General features: G+C 60.7%; 3 protein-coding genes and 1 long non-coding RNA gene across 16 annotated transcripts in view; 2 read left to right on the top strand and 2 right to left on the bottom strand.

Annotated features, from left to right (window-relative positions):
- NF2 (NF2, moesin-ezrin-radixin like (MERLIN) tumor suppressor) overlaps positions 1–7984 on the bottom strand; it is a 49440-nt gene extending 41456 nt beyond the window's left edge. For 3 of the 7 annotated variants that reach the window (XM_069795379.1, XM_069795376.1, XM_069795380.1), the window contains exon 1: positions 7781–7983. In XM_069795379.1, coding sequence (XP_069651480.1) covers positions 7781–7894 — 114 coding nt within the window. In that variant the 5' untranslated portion in view covers positions 7895–7983. Of the gene's footprint in view, positions 1–7780 lie in introns of all 7 variants that reach the window. The other 4 variants (XM_069795378.1, XM_069795377.1, XM_069795375.1 and 1 more) reach the window with 2 other exon arrangements.
- Positions 622–4814, bottom strand: LOC138687518 (uncharacterized). The gene is made up of 2 exons (XR_011326710.1): positions 4734–4814; positions 622–4620 (listed from the first exon to the last, which is right to left on the bottom strand). It is a non-coding gene; the product is annotated as an uncharacterized lncRNA (long non-coding RNA).
- A 430-nt stretch (positions 7985–8414) lies between the features above and the next one.
- LOC138687516 (pleckstrin homology domain-containing family A member 4-like) lies at positions 8415–13542 on the top strand. 6 transcript variants are annotated; one of them, XM_069795368.1, is made up of 9 exons: positions 8415–9182; positions 9956–10025; positions 10628–10732; positions 11196–11268; positions 11594–11691; positions 11797–11900; positions 12168–12321; positions 12877–12985; positions 13092–13539. In XM_069795368.1, the coding sequence occupies exons 2-9, from the start codon at positions 9963–9965 to the stop codon at positions 13418–13420; spliced, it is 1035 nt and encodes a 344-aa protein (XP_069651469.1). In that variant the 5' UTR covers positions 8415–9182; positions 9956–9962; the 3' UTR covers positions 13421–13539. The 6 variants fall into 6 exon arrangements, with proteins under 6 accessions (XP_069651469.1, XP_069651471.1, XP_069651472.1 ...); XM_069795367.1 differs by lacking the exon at positions 8415–9182 and adding an exon at positions 9214–9333 and having other exon boundaries at positions 12892–12985; positions 13092–13541; XM_069795366.1 differs by lacking the exon at positions 8415–9182 and adding an exon at positions 9214–9333 and having other exon boundaries at positions 13092–13541.
- On the top strand, positions 13473–16801 carry NIPSNAP1 (nipsnap homolog 1). 2 transcript variants are annotated; one of them, XM_069795374.1, is made up of 10 exons: positions 13473–13594; positions 14373–14500; positions 14683–14728; positions 15040–15134; positions 15312–15382; positions 15498–15638; positions 15837–15868; positions 16020–16114; positions 16211–16294; positions 16383–16800. In XM_069795374.1, exons 1-10 carry the CDS (start codon positions 13539–13541, stop codon positions 16445–16447), a joined length of 813 nt encoding a protein of 270 aa, XP_069651475.1. In that variant the 5' UTR covers positions 13473–13538; the 3' UTR covers positions 16448–16800. The 2 variants fall into 2 exon arrangements, with proteins under 2 accessions (XP_069651475.1, XP_069651473.1); XM_069795372.1 differs by lacking the exon at positions 13473–13594 and having other exon boundaries at positions 14035–14500; positions 16383–16801.
- The last annotated feature ends 313 nt before the right edge of the window (positions 16802–17114 follow it).

The raw sequence follows: 17114 nt of genomic DNA, 5'->3' as shown, positions 1-17114 counted from the left end.
TATCCCTGGGGTCAGGCTGGGGAATAAGGCACAAAGAAGTGACTGAAGGAGATTAAGGCAGCGCCCACCAGCTCAGCCTGGGCATGCTGCCTCCCAGAGCAAACCCATCGGAACGGTCCCTCCGTACCCCACACAACGCAACCGCTTTGTGGGAGGATCAGTATTGGGTTACAGAATGACCTTGAAGAAATTACTAACACCTACAAAATACTTTACTGCACCAATTTAACCTTAAATAATGCAGAAAATGGTTTTTCACCTTAGCAGATCGTTTTATTAAGTGTTAGTTCTGTGCTAGAGAGAAGAGAGCGCTGAGCCCCTGTTGTGATGACACGACAGTCTAAAAGACCATGCAGAAAAGGGGACCAAGCCCCAGGAAGAAGTGCTCAGCTTCCACCGTGTGATGTTGTTCCCATTTAGAAGAAAGCTTTAACATGAGGATGTGACGCCTCCGCACTGAAACAGGGAGGGAGATGGCAGAAGGGAGAGGGCAGGGGCTGAGCAGAGCATCCCTCCACTAACTACCTGGGAAACAATAAATGGGTAGCCTGTATCTGTTCCTCATCCCACCAGGAGATGCCTGAACAAACCACCCACAACAGCTTACAATTGAAATGGAGATAACTTTGAGACTGCAGACTGCATTTATTTCTCCTTCTGGACTTGAATGGTAACAGAAGTGCCACAGATAACCATTTATTTGTATTTAAAGCCCATTTAGAGCAAACAGGGAATCAAATATGCAATATTCTTCCATTTTTTTAAAAATAAAGTCATGTCAAATACTTTCAATTGCCACTTACTAAGCCACAAGACAGGGCTGTAAAAGTTATTTTTATTTACTAATGCTACACGACAACTCGATAATGAGCTTTTAATTAAAATCTATTTCTGTTAACCACCGAGGAGGCCAAAAACGCACCCAGGCGTAACAACGCAGATGGTGCAGCCAAGCACATTTCGTGGTGTCTGCCCAAGATGGAGACAGAGTGGGGTACATGGGAGAACAAGCTGCTGCGGCTCTGGCCAGCCAGCACTGAAGCAAGCGGGAGAGGCGGAGAGGACAACAACCAACGATGTCCTAAAGCCTCACCTCACCCTACAAGTTGGGGTTGCACAAATTAAGAATTACGGGGTCAGCAGCTTAATGCAGGTGAAGAAGCTCCAAGAGGCCGAGAGAAGGATCTTGGATCCTGCAAGGACCTCTGGCCTTCCTGTACCAAGGATGCATACAGATAAAACGTTAGACGGAGCCATCTCCGTGCTGCTGTCGCATGCTCTGCAGTACAGCACACTCTTCCTCACCCTAGGAAGGACCGAGCAGGGTAGCGATCACAGAGCCAAGCCTTACCTCCATGCCAGAGCCGACTGCTGACGGACACCAGGTATTTCAGCACAAGCCTGCCCTGCTCTAATGATCTTTTGCATGCTGATGCAGTCTGAAACCAGACAGCTTACCCCAGGGAAAGCTGAGCTAGGCTTTAAGAAGCCGGCGCTGTCAGCCTTAGGACAGAGGGTTAGCCTTGCCCTGGCAACGGCAACTTTACCTCTGAATGAAGCAAGGCTAACCACGTATACTGTCAAATGCCTCTCTTCCAATCTTAAGGGCTGTTTGATTTTGTAAGAGTGCTGCCTCCCAGCTTCAAGTAGATTGTTTCCAGGGCTGCTTCCCTGTTCAAGCACTTTTAATTTCAAGAACCACCTACTTGAAAGACACTGCCTGTACAAAGGAGAAGAAAAAAAAAAAAAGAGGTATTAAATGGCATCAAAACTAGAGCCTATACACCGAAAGAGAAAGACTTTCTATCCCAAATGCCTTCCCTCCTTCCCCTTTGCATCAACACACCTCCTCCGGATTAACCAGAGACTGAGGACCGACAGCAGTTTTGAACCATCATTGGAGGGAACCGGATAACACAGAGTTTCATAACCAGCTTAGAAGAGGCTGCAGTGGGACACACGGGATCCAGAGAGCATTTCAGATGCAGGGTGCAGGCAGAGAGAAGCCAAAGAGGATCTGTGTTCATAATAAGTCCCATGTGACTTGCGCACAGCTTAAGGGAATGCAGAACTGAACCGCATCAAGCAAGACATCTCTGAAAAATTAATTCCCAAATGACACTGTTGTGAATCAGCAGAATTTCTGACTCTTTTTGGCATAAACCCCTCCAAGACATGAAGTGAGAAAACAGCCCTTACCTGCCGCGTCTCATATTTAAAGAGAGATCAGCAGCAACCAAACAGCACCGAGCGCTCGCAGGGAGCCGACGCAGGATCAGCGCAGATGGGCACGCTAAGGAACCAGAACATTGACTTGACAGCTGGTATCCCAACAATTTACTGAAGATCATTTTGTAGCTGAGGGGGATTATTTCTCTCAGCTTTTTAAAATAGCTGTTACTGCCCACAGATTCGTCTTTTCCAGTTAACTTTCTGCCTGCTTGCAGAAGCTTAGCAGCATTGAGAGAGGTCACTGCCCCTACTAGCATCACTGAGCTGCTGCTAAACATTTAACCAGGGATGGAAGGATCTTTATAAAACTCCTTCCAAGTATCCTGTGACACAGAAAGAAGCTGGGGGCACTCCACTCCCTGGTTTCCTTCTCTTGCCTTTTTACTTTGGTGCAGTGACTGGATGGAGCTCAAAACTCGACCCTGATTTACTGTGCCAGCTCTTACTCAAAACCTTATTTGGCCCCAGATTTTCACCACCAAATCTTCACTTGCTCTCATTTCAGAGGATGAACTTTTGCAACTCAGCTACATAACTCCCTATGCCTGTTAACAAAGAGACTAATGCTTGGCCGCATGCTGCTGAAATTGGGTCTCATCTACTTACAAGCGAAGAGAAAAGCTTTACAACCAATGTCAGCCAACTGGCCCTGCACCGAGTGGGGCACTGGGCTAAAAAAGATCCCTTCCAACCAAGATTATTCTCTGGACAGAGAGGAACAGCTTAAGCATTGAAGCAATAACAGAATGCATGTTTAGATCAGCAAATACGTCAGTCCAAACTTGCCTCTTCTCGCTGCTTGAATACTTAAACTCTTTCTCTAGGTTGGCTGTAAAGCTTTTCCATTCATTTTTATCTTAAGACCCGCAGAAGCTCCTGCTGTGAAAGGATTAAAAGCTTGGAAAGCAGCTGGGTGGCTAGCTGCACCTTGGTGGAGTAACCATCCCTGCAAAAGTTTCAGGCCCAAGATCACAGGCATGACAAAAAGGGCTAAAAAACCCCCACACCCTTCAGAAAAGGTGCTGTGGCTCCAGAGACAGAGAGCCACTAACCCGACTGACCACTGCAAGAGGAAGAAATGGGCAAAGACATGCACAAGACCAAAAGAAAGATTGATGGGTTTTCCCATCAGCCAGGGAACTTGGTTCTTGGAGGAAAAAAACTGCACATCAGAGTGGGTGAGACCAACCTGACACCAGCTGCACTACACCACTGCCATCCCACTGGAGGGATGGGATGAATGATGCCTTGGAAGACACGGACTCAAAAATACCACAGGGCTTTAAGATGTTATGCCAGAAATAATGGATAACCGACTACCTCATCTAGAGAGGCACCACCAAAATCACATTACCTTTGCCACATCAACTACTTTAATTTGGTTCAGGGCCACTGTCAGCAAGTTGCACCATCGGGGTGGCAACAGCAGAGGAAATCATTGGGCAGGGCAGCCTCCTGGCACTGCGCTCTGAAGTGACATCAAGCCATTAGTGCAAGTACCACACCCTGGCAAGCTCTGCTTTACACTACTGCTGCTTAAAATAGCTTCCTGAATCGGTACTCAAGCAGTGTACGGCCTATTGCCGTGTTAATCGCAGGAGAACATCAACAATAAATGTCTTTCAACAAGATTTCTCCTGCTCTGCTTTCCAAGCACAGAAAGCCGAGGGACTGCCCGGGCTATTTGAGGGTGTTCTCAGGAAGGTGAGGCAGCTAGGGATTGGTTTAAGATGGAGATTTTAAGAGCTATGCAAATGTCTATCCTTCCTCAAGATGTTATCAATTAATTAGGTACCAGGCTCAAACAGCCACCATGGAAGTAAAAAAAAAAAAAAAAAGAATACACTCACTTTGTATCTTCAAGATTTCCCCAAACAAATTATAAGTCTTTAAAGTGAAACCCCAACTGTGATTATTAAACTTCATCCCCATGTTAGAAAGATTAAGATTTCATTTCCATGAATTATTTTAGATTTAGGCTCAATTTAGAGACATCATTTGCAGAGTAAACAGATGCAAAGCAGGTTTAATCTCTTAAAATACACAGCTGGGAATTTCTACAGGGCAGATTGAAAAATTAACACAGAAAACCAAGGTCCCCCCCAGCTACTGTGGTGTTGGTGGGGTCAGAAGAAGAAGGACTGCTGGGACAGGAGTCGGAGCTCTACAGTTTGCACCGAGTGACCTTCAGTCCAGCCCCGAGAGCCAGCCATCAAGCCAGAGCAGGTTACATCTTACACCCCACAGCCTCCACCACTTCCAGCTGCCTGGCCAGCCTAGAGGTCTCGAGTCTCTGCTGTCACCACCTTGAGGTGAGGACGTCACCTCTGTCCTGCACAGCGGGGCTGGGAACTCTAACTCGTGACAACACAGAGCACAACTCAAGAGCTCGGGAACAAAGTTTAAAGAAAAAAACATCAGTTACATTAATCTCACACAGAAAAGCCACTACAGCAAAGCACTGATTGCTTAAATGTGTTTACCAGCAATGTGATCAATACCTGTCCAGGAAGCCACTGGTTAAGCTGTGCTGAAGACCAGCATGTGTAGCATCAGCCTCCCCAGAATGGCCACACACCCCCTGGACCACTCACCAGCCACGCATCCAGCTTCTGAAGAAGAAAAACAGGGGCAAGAGCAACACGGCAATGCTTGGAGCAAGGCTGGGAGCGCAGAGGTTGGGCAGAGAGACGAGCAGTGGCAATTTGCAATGGGGTGCAGGGAGGACGGGGTCTTCTGGAAGTGGATGGGATGGAGGGCATGGCAAGACGGCATGGCAGGATGACAGAAATCAGGCTGCTCCGCCTGGACCACAGCCTCTCCTTCCCGGGGACCTGCAGCCCCAGCACGCAGAGGAATTTCCTGCTGCCCCATCCTGCTCCAAACACCCACCTCCCAGCTCCCAAGACTCAAAGAAACCGTGCTCCCCAGGACAGCTGCTGAGCAGCCAGGGCTCCCTGGCAAGGCTGTTTGGATGGGCAGCCTGGGGTGAAGCCAAGGTGGCAGCGTGGATTAGGCAGCAAAACATTCATGCTCTCCCTCCTCCGCCTGCTCCGGTGCTATTTCCCATGGGCTTTGAAGCCTGAGGCAGGGAGCAGGCTCCAGCACAGCGGGTGTGCAACAAAACCCAACCAGAGATACAATCCTGGGACTACTGGCCTTGCAGAGGAATTGCTGAACCCCCAGCTCATTCCCTCAGTGGAGCCAGGAGGTGCCCATGGCCGAAGAGCAGCAACGGCAGAGAGGGAAGGGACGAGCACAGGCAGGTGAAGCCAAGAGGCAGCAGTGGTTCCCCCTGCCCAGCTTGGCAGGGAGCGGCATGCCCCCAGGAGCAAGCTCCCAACAAGACCTCCAACAAGCCACCAGCTCTCTGTCCCTGTCAGCACGAGGTACCATTCACAGGCCACAAAAACGCATCTCCAGAGCCCCCCAAACAGCACGACAGCAAGACTCCTGCTGCCAAGACTCCTTCCGCTAATCCTCTAAAGACTGTTTGTGCAGCAGAGGTTTCCCCCTCCCCAGCCTCCTGCTCGGGTCAGCAGTCCTCCTTCCCGCCTGAAGGAGCACACCACAATGAAACACACACAGATACTCGGGCAAACATAACGCTGCTTGCTCCTCTCCCATCTTGCCCTTTCAGGGCCTGAGCCCAGCAAACCTTTGGAAGGGGCCGGATCCCTTCAGGGAGGAGCACGGTCCTCCCCGGATCATCGACTCTCCCACCCCTTTGACTTTGATTGAGGCGAGGCAGCTGAGACCACCACGGGCGAAAGCTCTTCTCCTGGCTCCAGGTCTCACCGTGGGCTGCCACGGCAAGGATCAAGCCAAGCCCTTCCCTGGGCCACCTTGCCATCCCCTCCCTCACATCAGCCCCAGCGACTCGAGGCCGCAGGGTGTGTCTGATCTGTCCGCAACGTCAGGTGTTGGGCTTGGTGTACTTCTGCAGAGTCAGCAAGCCAAGGAGCTTTCCCCAGAGCCATACAACTACAAGACAAAGACAGGGGCAGAGACCTGGCCAGGGAGCTGGTCTGCTCGAATAAAACTCGCACCTCAAGCTGGGCTGGACAGTGCTTGAATAAAACACACCTGGTCTGCAGCAAGCATGGTGTGAAAGAGCCCCATCACCCACCTGCAGACAACTACTTCCCTCCCCTCTGCTTGAGCACTCTGCGCTGCAGGACGACGCCCGAAATTCCCCCATGCATCCCTCACGCGCTGGCTCTGACAAGATACAGGAGACCTGAGCAAGACTGTACACGCAGCTTGTGAGCTCCTTCCTGAGCTTCCAGAAGGGCTGGAGGAGTCTATCTGCAGCGACAAGCTTTTTTGGCAGGAACCTCCCTGAAAAGTCATCTGAAGATGCATGGTCAAATCCCACCCGAGAGCGTTGCCTTACTGCTGCACAAACACCTTAATCCCAACATGAAACAACAAGCGACCGCACCATTAAAAAGAAGAATTACTTACTTTTCATCATACATTATTACTGGCAGCCTTGGAAAAACATGCAAGAACGGAGCCAGGACACTTAAACTCTCCTGGCAGCGCAACGGTGGGAAGCTCACACCACTACTGTCTAAAATAAATCCTTAATCCCTGGGAAAGGCAGAAGGTTCTTCAGAGCTGACAACAGATTTCAAGAGCAAGAAAATTTATGACGACAAACGCACCTCAGCTTAGGGGCACTGGAGTTCCATCAAGATTTGGACCAGACTAATGAAATACGTAACTACTGAATAAAAAAGTTAAACTGGGTAGAGATGGCTTTCAATGTTTGTGTGTCCAATCGCTCTAGACTGGCTGAAAACACAGCAACAAACCAGACCCCCAAGGCCTGACAGCAACCACCCAGAGGAGAATGTTTAAGAATGACCAAGGGCCCAAAAAAAAAAAAAAAAAGGAAAGCGTCAGAGAAAAACCAGAAACAACGGGTGCGGGGACCGGGACACAGCCCCCCAAGAATACCCCTCGTCCTCGGGACTGAGCTAACAACTCATGAAAACGTGAAAATTTCGTTCTCGTGAGTTTGCGGAGCGCTTCGCGTTGGACCCTCGTGGATTCAAGCCTGGCCACCTGGAATACTGCAAGCCCCGGCCTCCTCGCGACAGCCACCACGCAGTGGGCGACTTCAGCTGCGACGGCAAAATAAACCTGAATTATAACCGGAATAAACCTGAATTATAACCGGAATAAACCTGAATTATGGGCCAGGCATGCCCGCACCCCGCTGTCCCACCCGTGCAGCCCCCCAGCGGTCACTCCGTGACCGTGTACCTCCCACAGGGGGCCGGGGGAGCCCACCCAGGGCAGGCCTGAGCCCCCCCCCCAGCAGCCGGGGCACCGGGCCGCAGCCCACCCCCTCCCCGCTCCCACCGGCGGCCCGGCCCCACAACCGGGCTTAGGCCCGGTGCCGGCGCAGGGGAAGCCCCCGGGGCGAGCGGGGTGAGGCCGCGGAAGGCGGCGGCAGGGGACGCGGCCCACCTCAGCGGGACACCCCCCCCGCCCCGGGAGCCCCGTCCCGTCCCGCCGCCGCCGCCCCGGCCGTCACCTCGCAGCTGAACTCCATCTCGGCGTCCATGGTGGCGATGCGCACCGTGAAGGTCTTGGGCTGCTTTCTCTTCAGCGAGCTGAAGCTCATGCGGGACGCGATGGCCCCGGCCATGGCGGGGGGAGGCGGCTCAGCGCGGCGGCAGCGCCATGGCGGTGGGGAGGGCCCGGGCCCCCGCCGCTCCGGGCCGCGCCGAGCTGCGCCCGCCCTCGCCGCCCCGCTATTGGTCCCGCGCCGGCCTGGTCCCGCCCCCGCCACGTGGGTGGAGCGGCGCGGCAGCCAACGGGAAGACCGGTGATGGAGGAGAGGGAGCGGGAGCGGCGGTGATTGGGGGAAGCGAAACGCCGCTCAAAGGAAGGGGGCGGGGAGAGGCGAGGCCGCCTCCCAGCCCAGCGGGAGGCAAGCGGTGGGGCGGGGCAGTGGCGCCCCCTGGCGGCGGGCGGAGCGGGCGGCACCCCGCGCCGTGACGTGCTCGGAGGGGCGGGGCGTCAGGCGCATGCGTGGCAGGGAGCGGGCGGGACGCGGACGGGCACTAGGACCTGGCAGCGGGCGGACGCCCCGGGACACCCCCCCCCATGCTGCCGGGGCTGGGCTGCCCCCCCGGTGCCACGGGGTGTCCGTGACCCGTGGGGTGTCCGTGACCCGTGGGGTGTCCCCGATCCGTGGGTGTCCCCGCAGGACGGGCTGTCCCTGGGTGACGCGGGGACAGGGGGTGCTGCCCCCCCACTCCCTCCCCCCCCCCCGGGGCAGGCACCCACCCGGGAACTCCCGCTCCCGGGGGGACCGGGTGGCGGGGGGTGCCCGGGCGAGGGGTCCCAGGCGTTCCCGGGGGGGCCCAGGCGTTCCCGGGGCTCGTCCCGCCCCGGGCGGGCGCTGCCCAGTTCGGCCCCGGGGCGGGTGGGGTGGAAACTGGGACCAGCGGGCGGGGACACGGGGCGGGACTGGGACCGGGACCGGGACAACGGGACAGCACCGGGACCAGTACCGGGATAACGGGACTGGGACCGGGATAACGAGACCGGGACCAGTACCGGGACAACGCGACAGGACCGGGATAACGGGACTGGGACCAACACTGCGATAATGGGACAAGACCGGGACCAGTACTGGGATAATGGGACAGGACTGGGACCAGTACTGAGATAACGGACCAGTACCGGTATAACAGGACAGGACTGGGACCAGTACTGAGATAACGGACCAGTACCGGGATAACGGGACAGGACTGGGACCAGTACCAGGATAACGGGACCAGGACCAGCACTGGGATAACAGGACAGGACTGGGACCAGTACCAGGATAACGGGACCAGGACCAGCACTGGGATAACAGGACAGGACTGGGACCAGTACCGGGATAACAGGAGTGGGACTGGAGGGCCAGGACCAGCACTGGGATAGCGGTATGGGACTGGGATTGGAACTGGGACTGGGACTAGCACTGGGTAATGGGATAGGACTAGGAGCAGAACCAGCGCTGCGGTAATGGAACTGGGACTGGGGAATGGGGACCGGCACTGGGGTGATAGCATGGAGACTGGGACCAGCACCGGGGTAAGAGAACAGGACTGGGACCCAGGTCAGCATCAGGACGGCAGGGTGGGACGGGGACCAGTACTGGGACAATGGGATGGGACTGGGATCAGTACTGGGATAACGGGATGGGACTGGGACCAGCATGGAGATAACAGGATGGAACTGGGACCAGTACTGGGATAACAGGATGGGGCTGGGACCAGCATGGAGATAACAGGATGGGACTGGGACCAGTACTGGGATAACAGGATGGGACTGGGACCAGTACTGGGGTAATGGGATGGGACTGGGACCAGTACTGGGATAACGGGATGGGACTGGGACCAGTACTGGGATAACGGGACAGAACTGGGACCAACTCAACGTTACCGGGATGGCAACTGGGACCAGCATGAGATAACGGGACGGACCTGAACCCCGGCGGGAGCAGGCAGGGGAAGGGGACCAGCGGGGGGCGAGAACCCCCCCGGAACCCTCCCGACCCCCCCCCAGCCGGCCGGGGGGGGGACCCAGCGTCCGGGGAGCAGCGGCCGCCCCCGCAGCCCGGGCAGGGGAAGAACGGGCCCTCTGTCCCCGCGGGGACAATGGGGACATTGACGGGCCCCCCCGGGCCCCCCCCCGTTCTCCGTTGCCCCCGCAGGACCCCCATGGCAGACGGCGACCAGCCCCCGCGCCGGGCCCCCGCTGACACCCACGGTCCGAGCACCCAGGTGGGCACGGGGGGGTGTATGGGGGGGGTGGGGGGGCCCAAGGGAGCCCAGGGGTGCTGGGGGGGGGGCATGGGGAGCTATGGGAGGGCATGGGGGGGTCGTGGGGAGTTAGGGAGGGGTATGGGGCACCCAAGGGAGCTCGGGGGGGGGCAAGGGGGGGCGATGGGGGACCCAAGGGTGGTCGGGGGGCTGGGGGGGCCATGGGGAGCTTTGGGGGGGTCATAGGGGACCCAGGGAAGGTCAGGGGGGGCTGGGGGGGCATGGGGAGCTTTGGAGGGGTCGTGGGGGACCCAAGGGAGCTCGGGGGGACTGGAGGGGCCATGGGGAGCTTTGGGGGGTCATGGAGGTCCTAAGGGAGGTCAGAAGGGCTGGGGGTCCATGGGGAGCTTTGGGGGGGTCATGGGAGACCCAGGGAAGGTCAGGAGGGCTGGGGGGGTCATGGGGAGCTTTGAGGAAGGGATGGGGGGCCCAAGGGAGCCCTGGGGAGCTCGGGGGGTCATTGTGGGGTGTACAGGTGAATTGGGGTAGGGGGGCTGGTAGGGACCATGACAACCCGGGGGGGGCCCCTTGGAGCCCCCGCTCTGGGTGAAGCCCTTGCCCAGCCCTGCCGGCCTGTGCCGCGGGTCCATGCCTTCGGAAAGGGGGGGCAGGCGCTGCGCAGGGACCCCCGTGCCCCCCCCGCCATGCGGGGCTGGCTGCACAAGCAGGTGGGGCAGGGGGGCAGGGGAGGTGTAGGGGATTTAGGGGATGCTGGGGGGGTATGGGATTTGGGGGAATCTGGGGTGAGGGGGTGCTGGGGGGCATACAGGGTTTGGGGGGTCTGGAGTGGGGGAGTCCTGGGGGGTCTGGGGTTTGGGGGGTCTGGGGTGGGGGGAGTCCTGGGGGAGGGTTATGTGTTTTGGGGGACTGGAGTCGGGGGGCATCTGGGGTGGTGGTGGTGTTATGGGGCTTGGGGGGGTTATGGGGTTTGGGGGATCAGAGAGAGCTGGGGGGTCTGGGGTGGTGGGGGGTGCTGGTGGTTGTTATGGGGTTTGGGGGGGTCTGGAGTGGCAGGGGATGGTGGGGGGGTTACAGGGTTTGGGGGATCAGAGAGGGTTTGGGGAGTTTGGGTAGCAGGGGGTCGGGGGGGGTGATAGGCTGGGGGGGCTCAGCCCCGTCCCCCTCCTCCAGGACAGCTCGGGGCTGCGGCTCTGGAAGCGCCGCTGGTTTGTGCTGGTCGATCTCTGCCTCTACTACTACCGGGGTGAGGGGGGGGCCGGGGGGGGGTCTGGGAGGGTAGGACAGTCTGGTGGCATGGGGACCTGGGGGTGAGGGGGGGCTTGGGTGACCTGGGGTCCCTGGGGGGGATTGGGGGTCCCTGGGGGCGTCAGGGATCCTGGGGGATTGGGGGTCCCTAGGGCAGTTGGGGGTCCCTGTGGGTCTCTGAGGTCTGGGGCATCCTGGGAGGTTTGGGGGCAGCTGGTGGACCCAGAGGAGGTCCTCGACGTCCCCCCGATCGTGCTGGGGGTCTCGGGGTGCCGATGGGGGATCCCTGTGGGTTCCCCCCCCAAGACCCCTCTGCCCCCCAGACAGCAGCGAGCAGCAAGTGCGGGGCGGCCTCCCCCTGCCCGGCTACGAGATCCACGTCCTGCCCCCTGCCCCCCGAGCCCCCCGATTCCTCTTCACGGTCAGCCCCAGCCCCCTGAGTCCCCCAATCTGGGGGTGCCCTGGGTGAGGGGCACAAGGCCTGGACACCTGGGTGCCATCCACCGTGGGCCCCCCCCATCCCTAGGCTGAGCACCCCGGGATGCGAACGTACTGTCTGGGGGCCGAGACCCCCGAGGAGCTGAACGCCTGGGTCTGTGCCCTGCGCCAGGGTGCATCGCCCCTGCCCGGGTGAGCGGGGCACTGGGGGGCACCGGGGGGCCTGGGTCCATGGGGAGGGGGGTATGGGGTGCCTGGGTAGTGGGGAGGTTGGGGTAGGTTTGGAGGATCGCAGGGGCAGGAGGTGGTTGGGGGCTTTGGGGGGGTGAGAGAGGGTTTGGGGGGTCTGGGAGGGTCACAGAGAGTTTTGGGGGGGTGCCTGTGAGAGTCACAGAGGGTTTTGGGGAGGGTCTGGAGGGCAGTTAACTTCTTAACTCTTCTTTCTTTCCCTCCCCTCAGCTCCCCCCACTCCCTCTCCCTGCAGATGCCCCAGGAACCCCAGAGTGCTGGTGCCCCCTTGCCCCCGTTGCCTTCCCACCCGGGTGAGGACCTGAGGAGCCCCCCTACTCCCCCTCCTCGCCACCCTCCAGTCCCTCCACTGCCCCCCAGCAAGGTGAGCTTGGTGGGGGGCCACTGGGGTGCTGACCCCCCCCAGGGTGACCCCCAAACCAGCCTCCTACCCCCAATCTGTGGCATTTGGGGACTGGAGGGGGTGGAGTAGGTACCCCCAACCCCCAACCTAACCCCAGATGCACCCCAAGCTGCTCCGACACCCTCTGTCCTGGGGTCCCATAGGTGGTGGGGTGCCCCATGGGTGCTGGCGGGTGCCATGGTGCCCCCAGGAGCAGCAGCTGAGGGGTCTGGCCAGGGTGGCACCCCCATACCCACTGTGGGGGATTCTGGGGGGCCCTGTTACCCCCTCCAGCAGAGTACCTGGGCGACCCCAAACACCCCAGGGCAGGGCACCCCACAGGGCTATGGGGCAGGACGGGCCATAGGCCAGGCTGGGGGGCTATGGGGCAGGATGGGGGGTCTAGGGGGTGCGAGTGGGCTGTGGGGTGGGAGGGGGCTATGGGGCAGGCTGGGGGGGACTCTGGGGTGGGAGGGCGCTATGGGGGGAAGCCGTGGGGCAGGAGCACGCAGCAGGCGCCCTGGGTCCTCACGGCAGGCGCCCCTACCCCAGGAAGAGGCCGCGTCCCGGGGGGTGCCCTGCGGGACAAAGGACACCCGGGGGGGGCCGCGGGGGCCCCTCGTGGGCGCCGTTGCCGCCGCAGCAGGTGGGTCGCGATCCCGGTCCCGATCCTGGTCCCTGCCCCACTCCGGGGCGCTCCCGCCGGCGGGACGGCCCCCAGCCCCGCCCCATCCTGACCCCGCCTCCCCTAGGGAGGAGCCCGAGGGAGCTCCGCCCTCCTGGAGCAACGACCAACCAGCAGCTGCCCCCTCTAGCCGGCAGGGGGTCGGATGAAGCGGAGCGAGACACCGCGGCCAATCAGACACTGCTCTCTCTAACTGACTCTTCTCATTGGCTGCTAGCATACGAGGGCTCGGATAGGGCCCTGCCCTTCCCGGGCACCGCCCCCCCGCCGTCAGCCAATGAGACCTCGGCCTGGCCGCGGGCGGGGGCGAGTGGGCGGGGTTCGGGGCGAGAAGGTGTGGCCGGCCGCGGGGCTCGACGGCCAATCAGAATCACCCTTCTCCAGGCCAGCTTCTGAGAGAAGGGCGGGGTCGGACTGAGGGGTGGGAGGTTAGGGGTTGCAGGGAGAGAAGGGGCGGGGTTTCCCCTTAGCCACACCCCTCCACCCGCTAGGCCCCGCCCCGCTGCGGGGGAAGATGGCGGCGGCGTTGCTGTGGCTGCGGCGGGGCGGTGGCGTCCCCGGCGGAGCGCGGTGAGCGGCCCGTCCCTCCGGCCCTAATTCCCCCAGCCCCAGGCCCCGCTTCACCCCGGTCCCGGTTCCCCTCAGCTGGGCTGAGGGGCCGCTCCCGGCGGGCGAGGCCCCGGGGCCTGGCGCGGTGCCGGGCGGGGCCCCCCCCCCCCCGCTGTTAATGTCTCACCAGGCGGAGCAGCCCGGCGGGCAAAGGTCCGGCCGGCAGCGCGGCCCTGGGGCGGCGGAAGGGCCCTGTGTGTGTGGCTGTGTGTCCGTCCCCCCCTCCGCGCCCCCCCGGGACTCTGCATCCTTCTGGGGCGGGGGGGGGGCACCAGCGGGGCTGCCCCACGGAGGAGGGGATCACCGCTGGCCGGAGTGGCTCCCTAGGGCTGAGGGGGCTCCCTTTTTTTGGGATGGGGTGCCCCCCCCCCCCCCCCCGGGGCTAGCCCTGGCTCCCATCAGGGCAGAGTTGGCCAAAATCCCCCCCCCCCCGTCCCCTCCGGGCCTTCCCACGTTTTCCCTGCACACCCCCTACACAAACGGGCCAGGCGCTGCCGTGCCTTGGCTCCCCCCTGAGATGAACCGGATAAAACCCGGTGAAGCCCCCCCACTCCGAGATGGACAGTGCTCCCCGGCAGCAGGATGATGCAGGCAGCTGCCTGCGGAACCAGGACAGCAGGACTGGCAGCATCGCCTCTGGTTCCCGTTTGGCCCTCCAGCCGGTCACGTTTCCTCCAGCGAGGGGGTGTCAGTGGGTGCTTGACCCCCCGGCCCACGGTGCTGACCCGCTGTCTCGCAGGGGTTACTCAAGGGACGCTGAAGGCAGCTGGTTCCGCTCCCTCTTCGTGCACAAGGTGGATCCCCGCAAGGACGCCCATTCCAACCTCCTCTCCAAGAAGGAGACCAGTAACCTCTACAAAATTCAGTGTGAGTGGCCCCGCTGGGAGGAAAGGGGCTGGGGATGAACGCAGAGGGGGTGCACCCTGCCGTGCTGGGCCACCCTCACCTGTGGGGACACTCCCCCCACCCCAGTTGCTCTCCCTTGGGTCCTGCTCCCACCCCAGAGCCTCGGCTCCCACCCCAGCAGCCCCTCTCTCTTCTCCCCGCAGTTCACAATGTGAAGCCGGAGTGCCTGGATGCCTACAACAGCCTGACGTGAGCCCCGCCGCGTGTTTGGGGGGGCTGCCTGGGATCCCGGCAGGGTCTTGGGGTGCTGCTGTGGACTGAGGGGGGTGGGAGGGCTTGTGCAGAGCTTCTCAAGACCCTGGGTGGGTCTGTGCCCCTGCTTCTTGCCTCAGTTTTCCTCCCTGTGAAATGGGTGCACCCTGCAGGGCCGCTCCAGGTCCCATTAGGGCAGACCTTCCGTGCCCAGACCCCTTGTACTGGGCTGGGTGGGCAGATGGGGGGATCGGGAGCATTTTGGGGTGGCTGCTCCCCCCTCAGCTACCCTCCCTGTGCCCCCACAGAGAGGAGGTGCTGCCCAAGCTCCACTCGGATGCCGACTACCCCTGCGACTTGGTGGGGAACTGGAACACGTGGTATGGCGAGCAGGACCAGGCAGGTGAGGGCAGGCTGGCAGTCGCTCCCAGCACCTCTGCTGCCGGAGGGGCTGAGAGCGAAGGTGAAGGCCCCTGATTGTGCCAGGGGCTGGCTGTCACACAGGGGGAGAGGGGTGTGAGCTGCCAGGTGGGCTTTTGGGGTGCTGTCCCCCTTCCCCAGCCCCACGCTGTCCTTCCAGTGCACCTCTGGCGCTTCTCAGGCGGGTACCCGGCCCTCATGGACTGCATGAACAAGCTCAAACAGAATAAGGTACCGCTGGGATCGGGGCGAGCTGCCCGAGCTCTGCCCCTCGCCTCTGCCTGACCCCCCGGGCCCGGGTCACGCTCGCCCCCACCCCGAAACCCCCGGCTGGGGCTGTCCCCAGGAGTACCTGGATTTCCGCAAGGAGAGGAGCCGGATGCTGCTGTCCCGCAGGAATCAGCTGCTCCTGGAGTTCAGCTTCTGGAACGAGCCCCTGCCCCGCCAGGGACCCAACATCTATGAGCTCAGGACCTACAAGTTGAAGGTGAGCGGCTGCAGGGGGCCAGCCCGCACCTTGGGGTGGCCTTTGGATCAATATACCCGTGGGGCGGTGGTCCTGCCTGGTGTTTTGGGGGGCAGTCCCCCAAATTCCTCCCTCACCAGTGAGAAGACCCCAAGCAGGGGGGGCAGATGGGATCTGGCTCCTTACTCTGTATTTTTTTTTTTTCTCCTCTGTTTTCAGCCAGGGACCATGATCGAATGGGGCAACAACTGGTAAGTGACTGTTTTCCCAGCATGGAGGGAGCCAAGGTAGGAAAAGGTCCCCCTGGAGCAGGGGGGGCCCTTGGGCAACTCCCCCCTCCATGTTTCTCCCCTGGAGCAGTCATGCTCCAAGTCCCTCCATGTTTCTCCTGCTGTGCGCCAGGGCTCGGGCCATTAAGTACCGGCAGGAGAACCAGGAGGCAGTCGGCGGGTTCTTCTCCCAGATCGGGGAGCTGTATGTCGTGCACCACCTCTGGGGTAAGCGGGCTCCCTGTCACCCCCTGGGTAACACCGCCGTGGGGGCTGTATGTGTGTGTGGGGGGCCTGGGTGCCAGCTCTGTCCCTTCCCCGCAGCCTACAAGGACCTGCAGTCCCGGGAAGAGACGAGGAACGCGGCCTGGAGGAAGAGGGGCTGGGATGAGAATGTGTACTACACAGGTGAGTGGGGACCCCCTGCCCGCACTGGGGACCCCCTGCCCACGGCGGGGACCCCCTGCCCTCACCTCGTTCTTGCTTCCTTTTCCAGTCCCGCTGATCCGGACCATGGAGTCACGGATAATGATTCCCCTGAAGATCTCACCCCTGCAGTGAGCGGGGGTCTGCACCAGGCATCTGCCTGCACCCAGAGGGGCACGCTCCCTGCCTACGCTCCCCGGCTGCGCCCTGGCCCTGCTGGGGAAGGGCTGGGGGTCTCTGCTCCCCGACAGCTCCTAGCTCTCCTTCCCCCCCCCCCACCCCATTTTGGGGTGCCTTGTGGGGGATGAGAGCGGGGAGGGGAAGGGTGGGAGCCCCCCACCGTGCAGTGGGTCCCCATGTGCGGCAGGGGACAGCACTGCCTGGGGGGGCTGGGCAGACTGCAGAGATGAGGGGGGGGGTCTTAATTATTCCTGATGGGCCCAGTGGGTGCCTTTCCTGCCAATTAAATATTTAATATGCCAAAGCCTGGCCCTCTTGGGGGGGGGGAGGGGGGGAGGGGCCTGGGGGTGCTCGGCCCCCAACCAGGTCTCACCCAGGATGGCATGGGTGCCCCCTGCACCAAGGGGGGGCCACCCTGCACCAAAAGACTCCCACCCATGGGTGCCCCGATACACCGAGGTCCCCCCCAAAGCCCCAGTGTGCCCCCAGTGCTATTGGGGACCCAGACCATGGCCCCCCTCACCCCCCCCAAGTCCATGGATACCCTCAGTGCCACTGGGGACCCCCCAACCAGGACCCCACCATGCCTGCGGGTGCCCTTCTGCACCAGGACCCCCCCCAA

Source organism: Haliaeetus albicilla, chromosome 10, assembly GCF_947461875.1.
Source record: "Haliaeetus albicilla chromosome 10, bHalAlb1.1, whole genome shotgun sequence".
NCBI lineage: Eukaryota > Metazoa > Chordata > Aves > Accipitriformes > Accipitridae > Haliaeetus > Haliaeetus albicilla.
The sequence above is the reverse complement of the archived record's forward strand: the minus strand, read 5'-3'. Positions and strand labels throughout refer to the sequence as shown.

Bases quoted from the DNA above. Each gene is read 5' to 3' on its own strand.
- LOC138687516 (XM_069795366.1), top strand. From the start codon at position 9,284: ATGGGGACCGGCACTGGGGTGATAGCATGGAGACTGGGACCAGCACCG. The intron at 11,269-11,593 runs GTGAGGGGGGGG...TCTGCCCCCCAG, and splicing joins CTGCCTCTACTACTACCGGG to ACAGCAGCGAGCAGCAAGTG. The intron at 11,901-12,167 runs GTGAGCGGGGCA...CCCTCCCCTCAG, and splicing joins GGTGCATCGCCCCTGCCCGG to CTCCCCCCACTCCCTCTCCC.
- NIPSNAP1 (XM_069795372.1), top strand. From the start codon at position 14,191: ATGGACAGTGCTCCCCGGCAGCAGGATGATGCAGGCAGCTGCCTGCGG. The intron at 14,501-14,682 runs GTGAGTGGCCCC...TTCTCCCCGCAG, and splicing joins TAACCTCTACAAAATTCAGT to TTCACAATGTGAAGCCGGAG. The intron at 16,295-16,382 runs GTGAGTGGGGAC...TTCCTTTTCCAG, and splicing joins TGAGAATGTGTACTACACAG to TCCCGCTGATCCGGACCATG.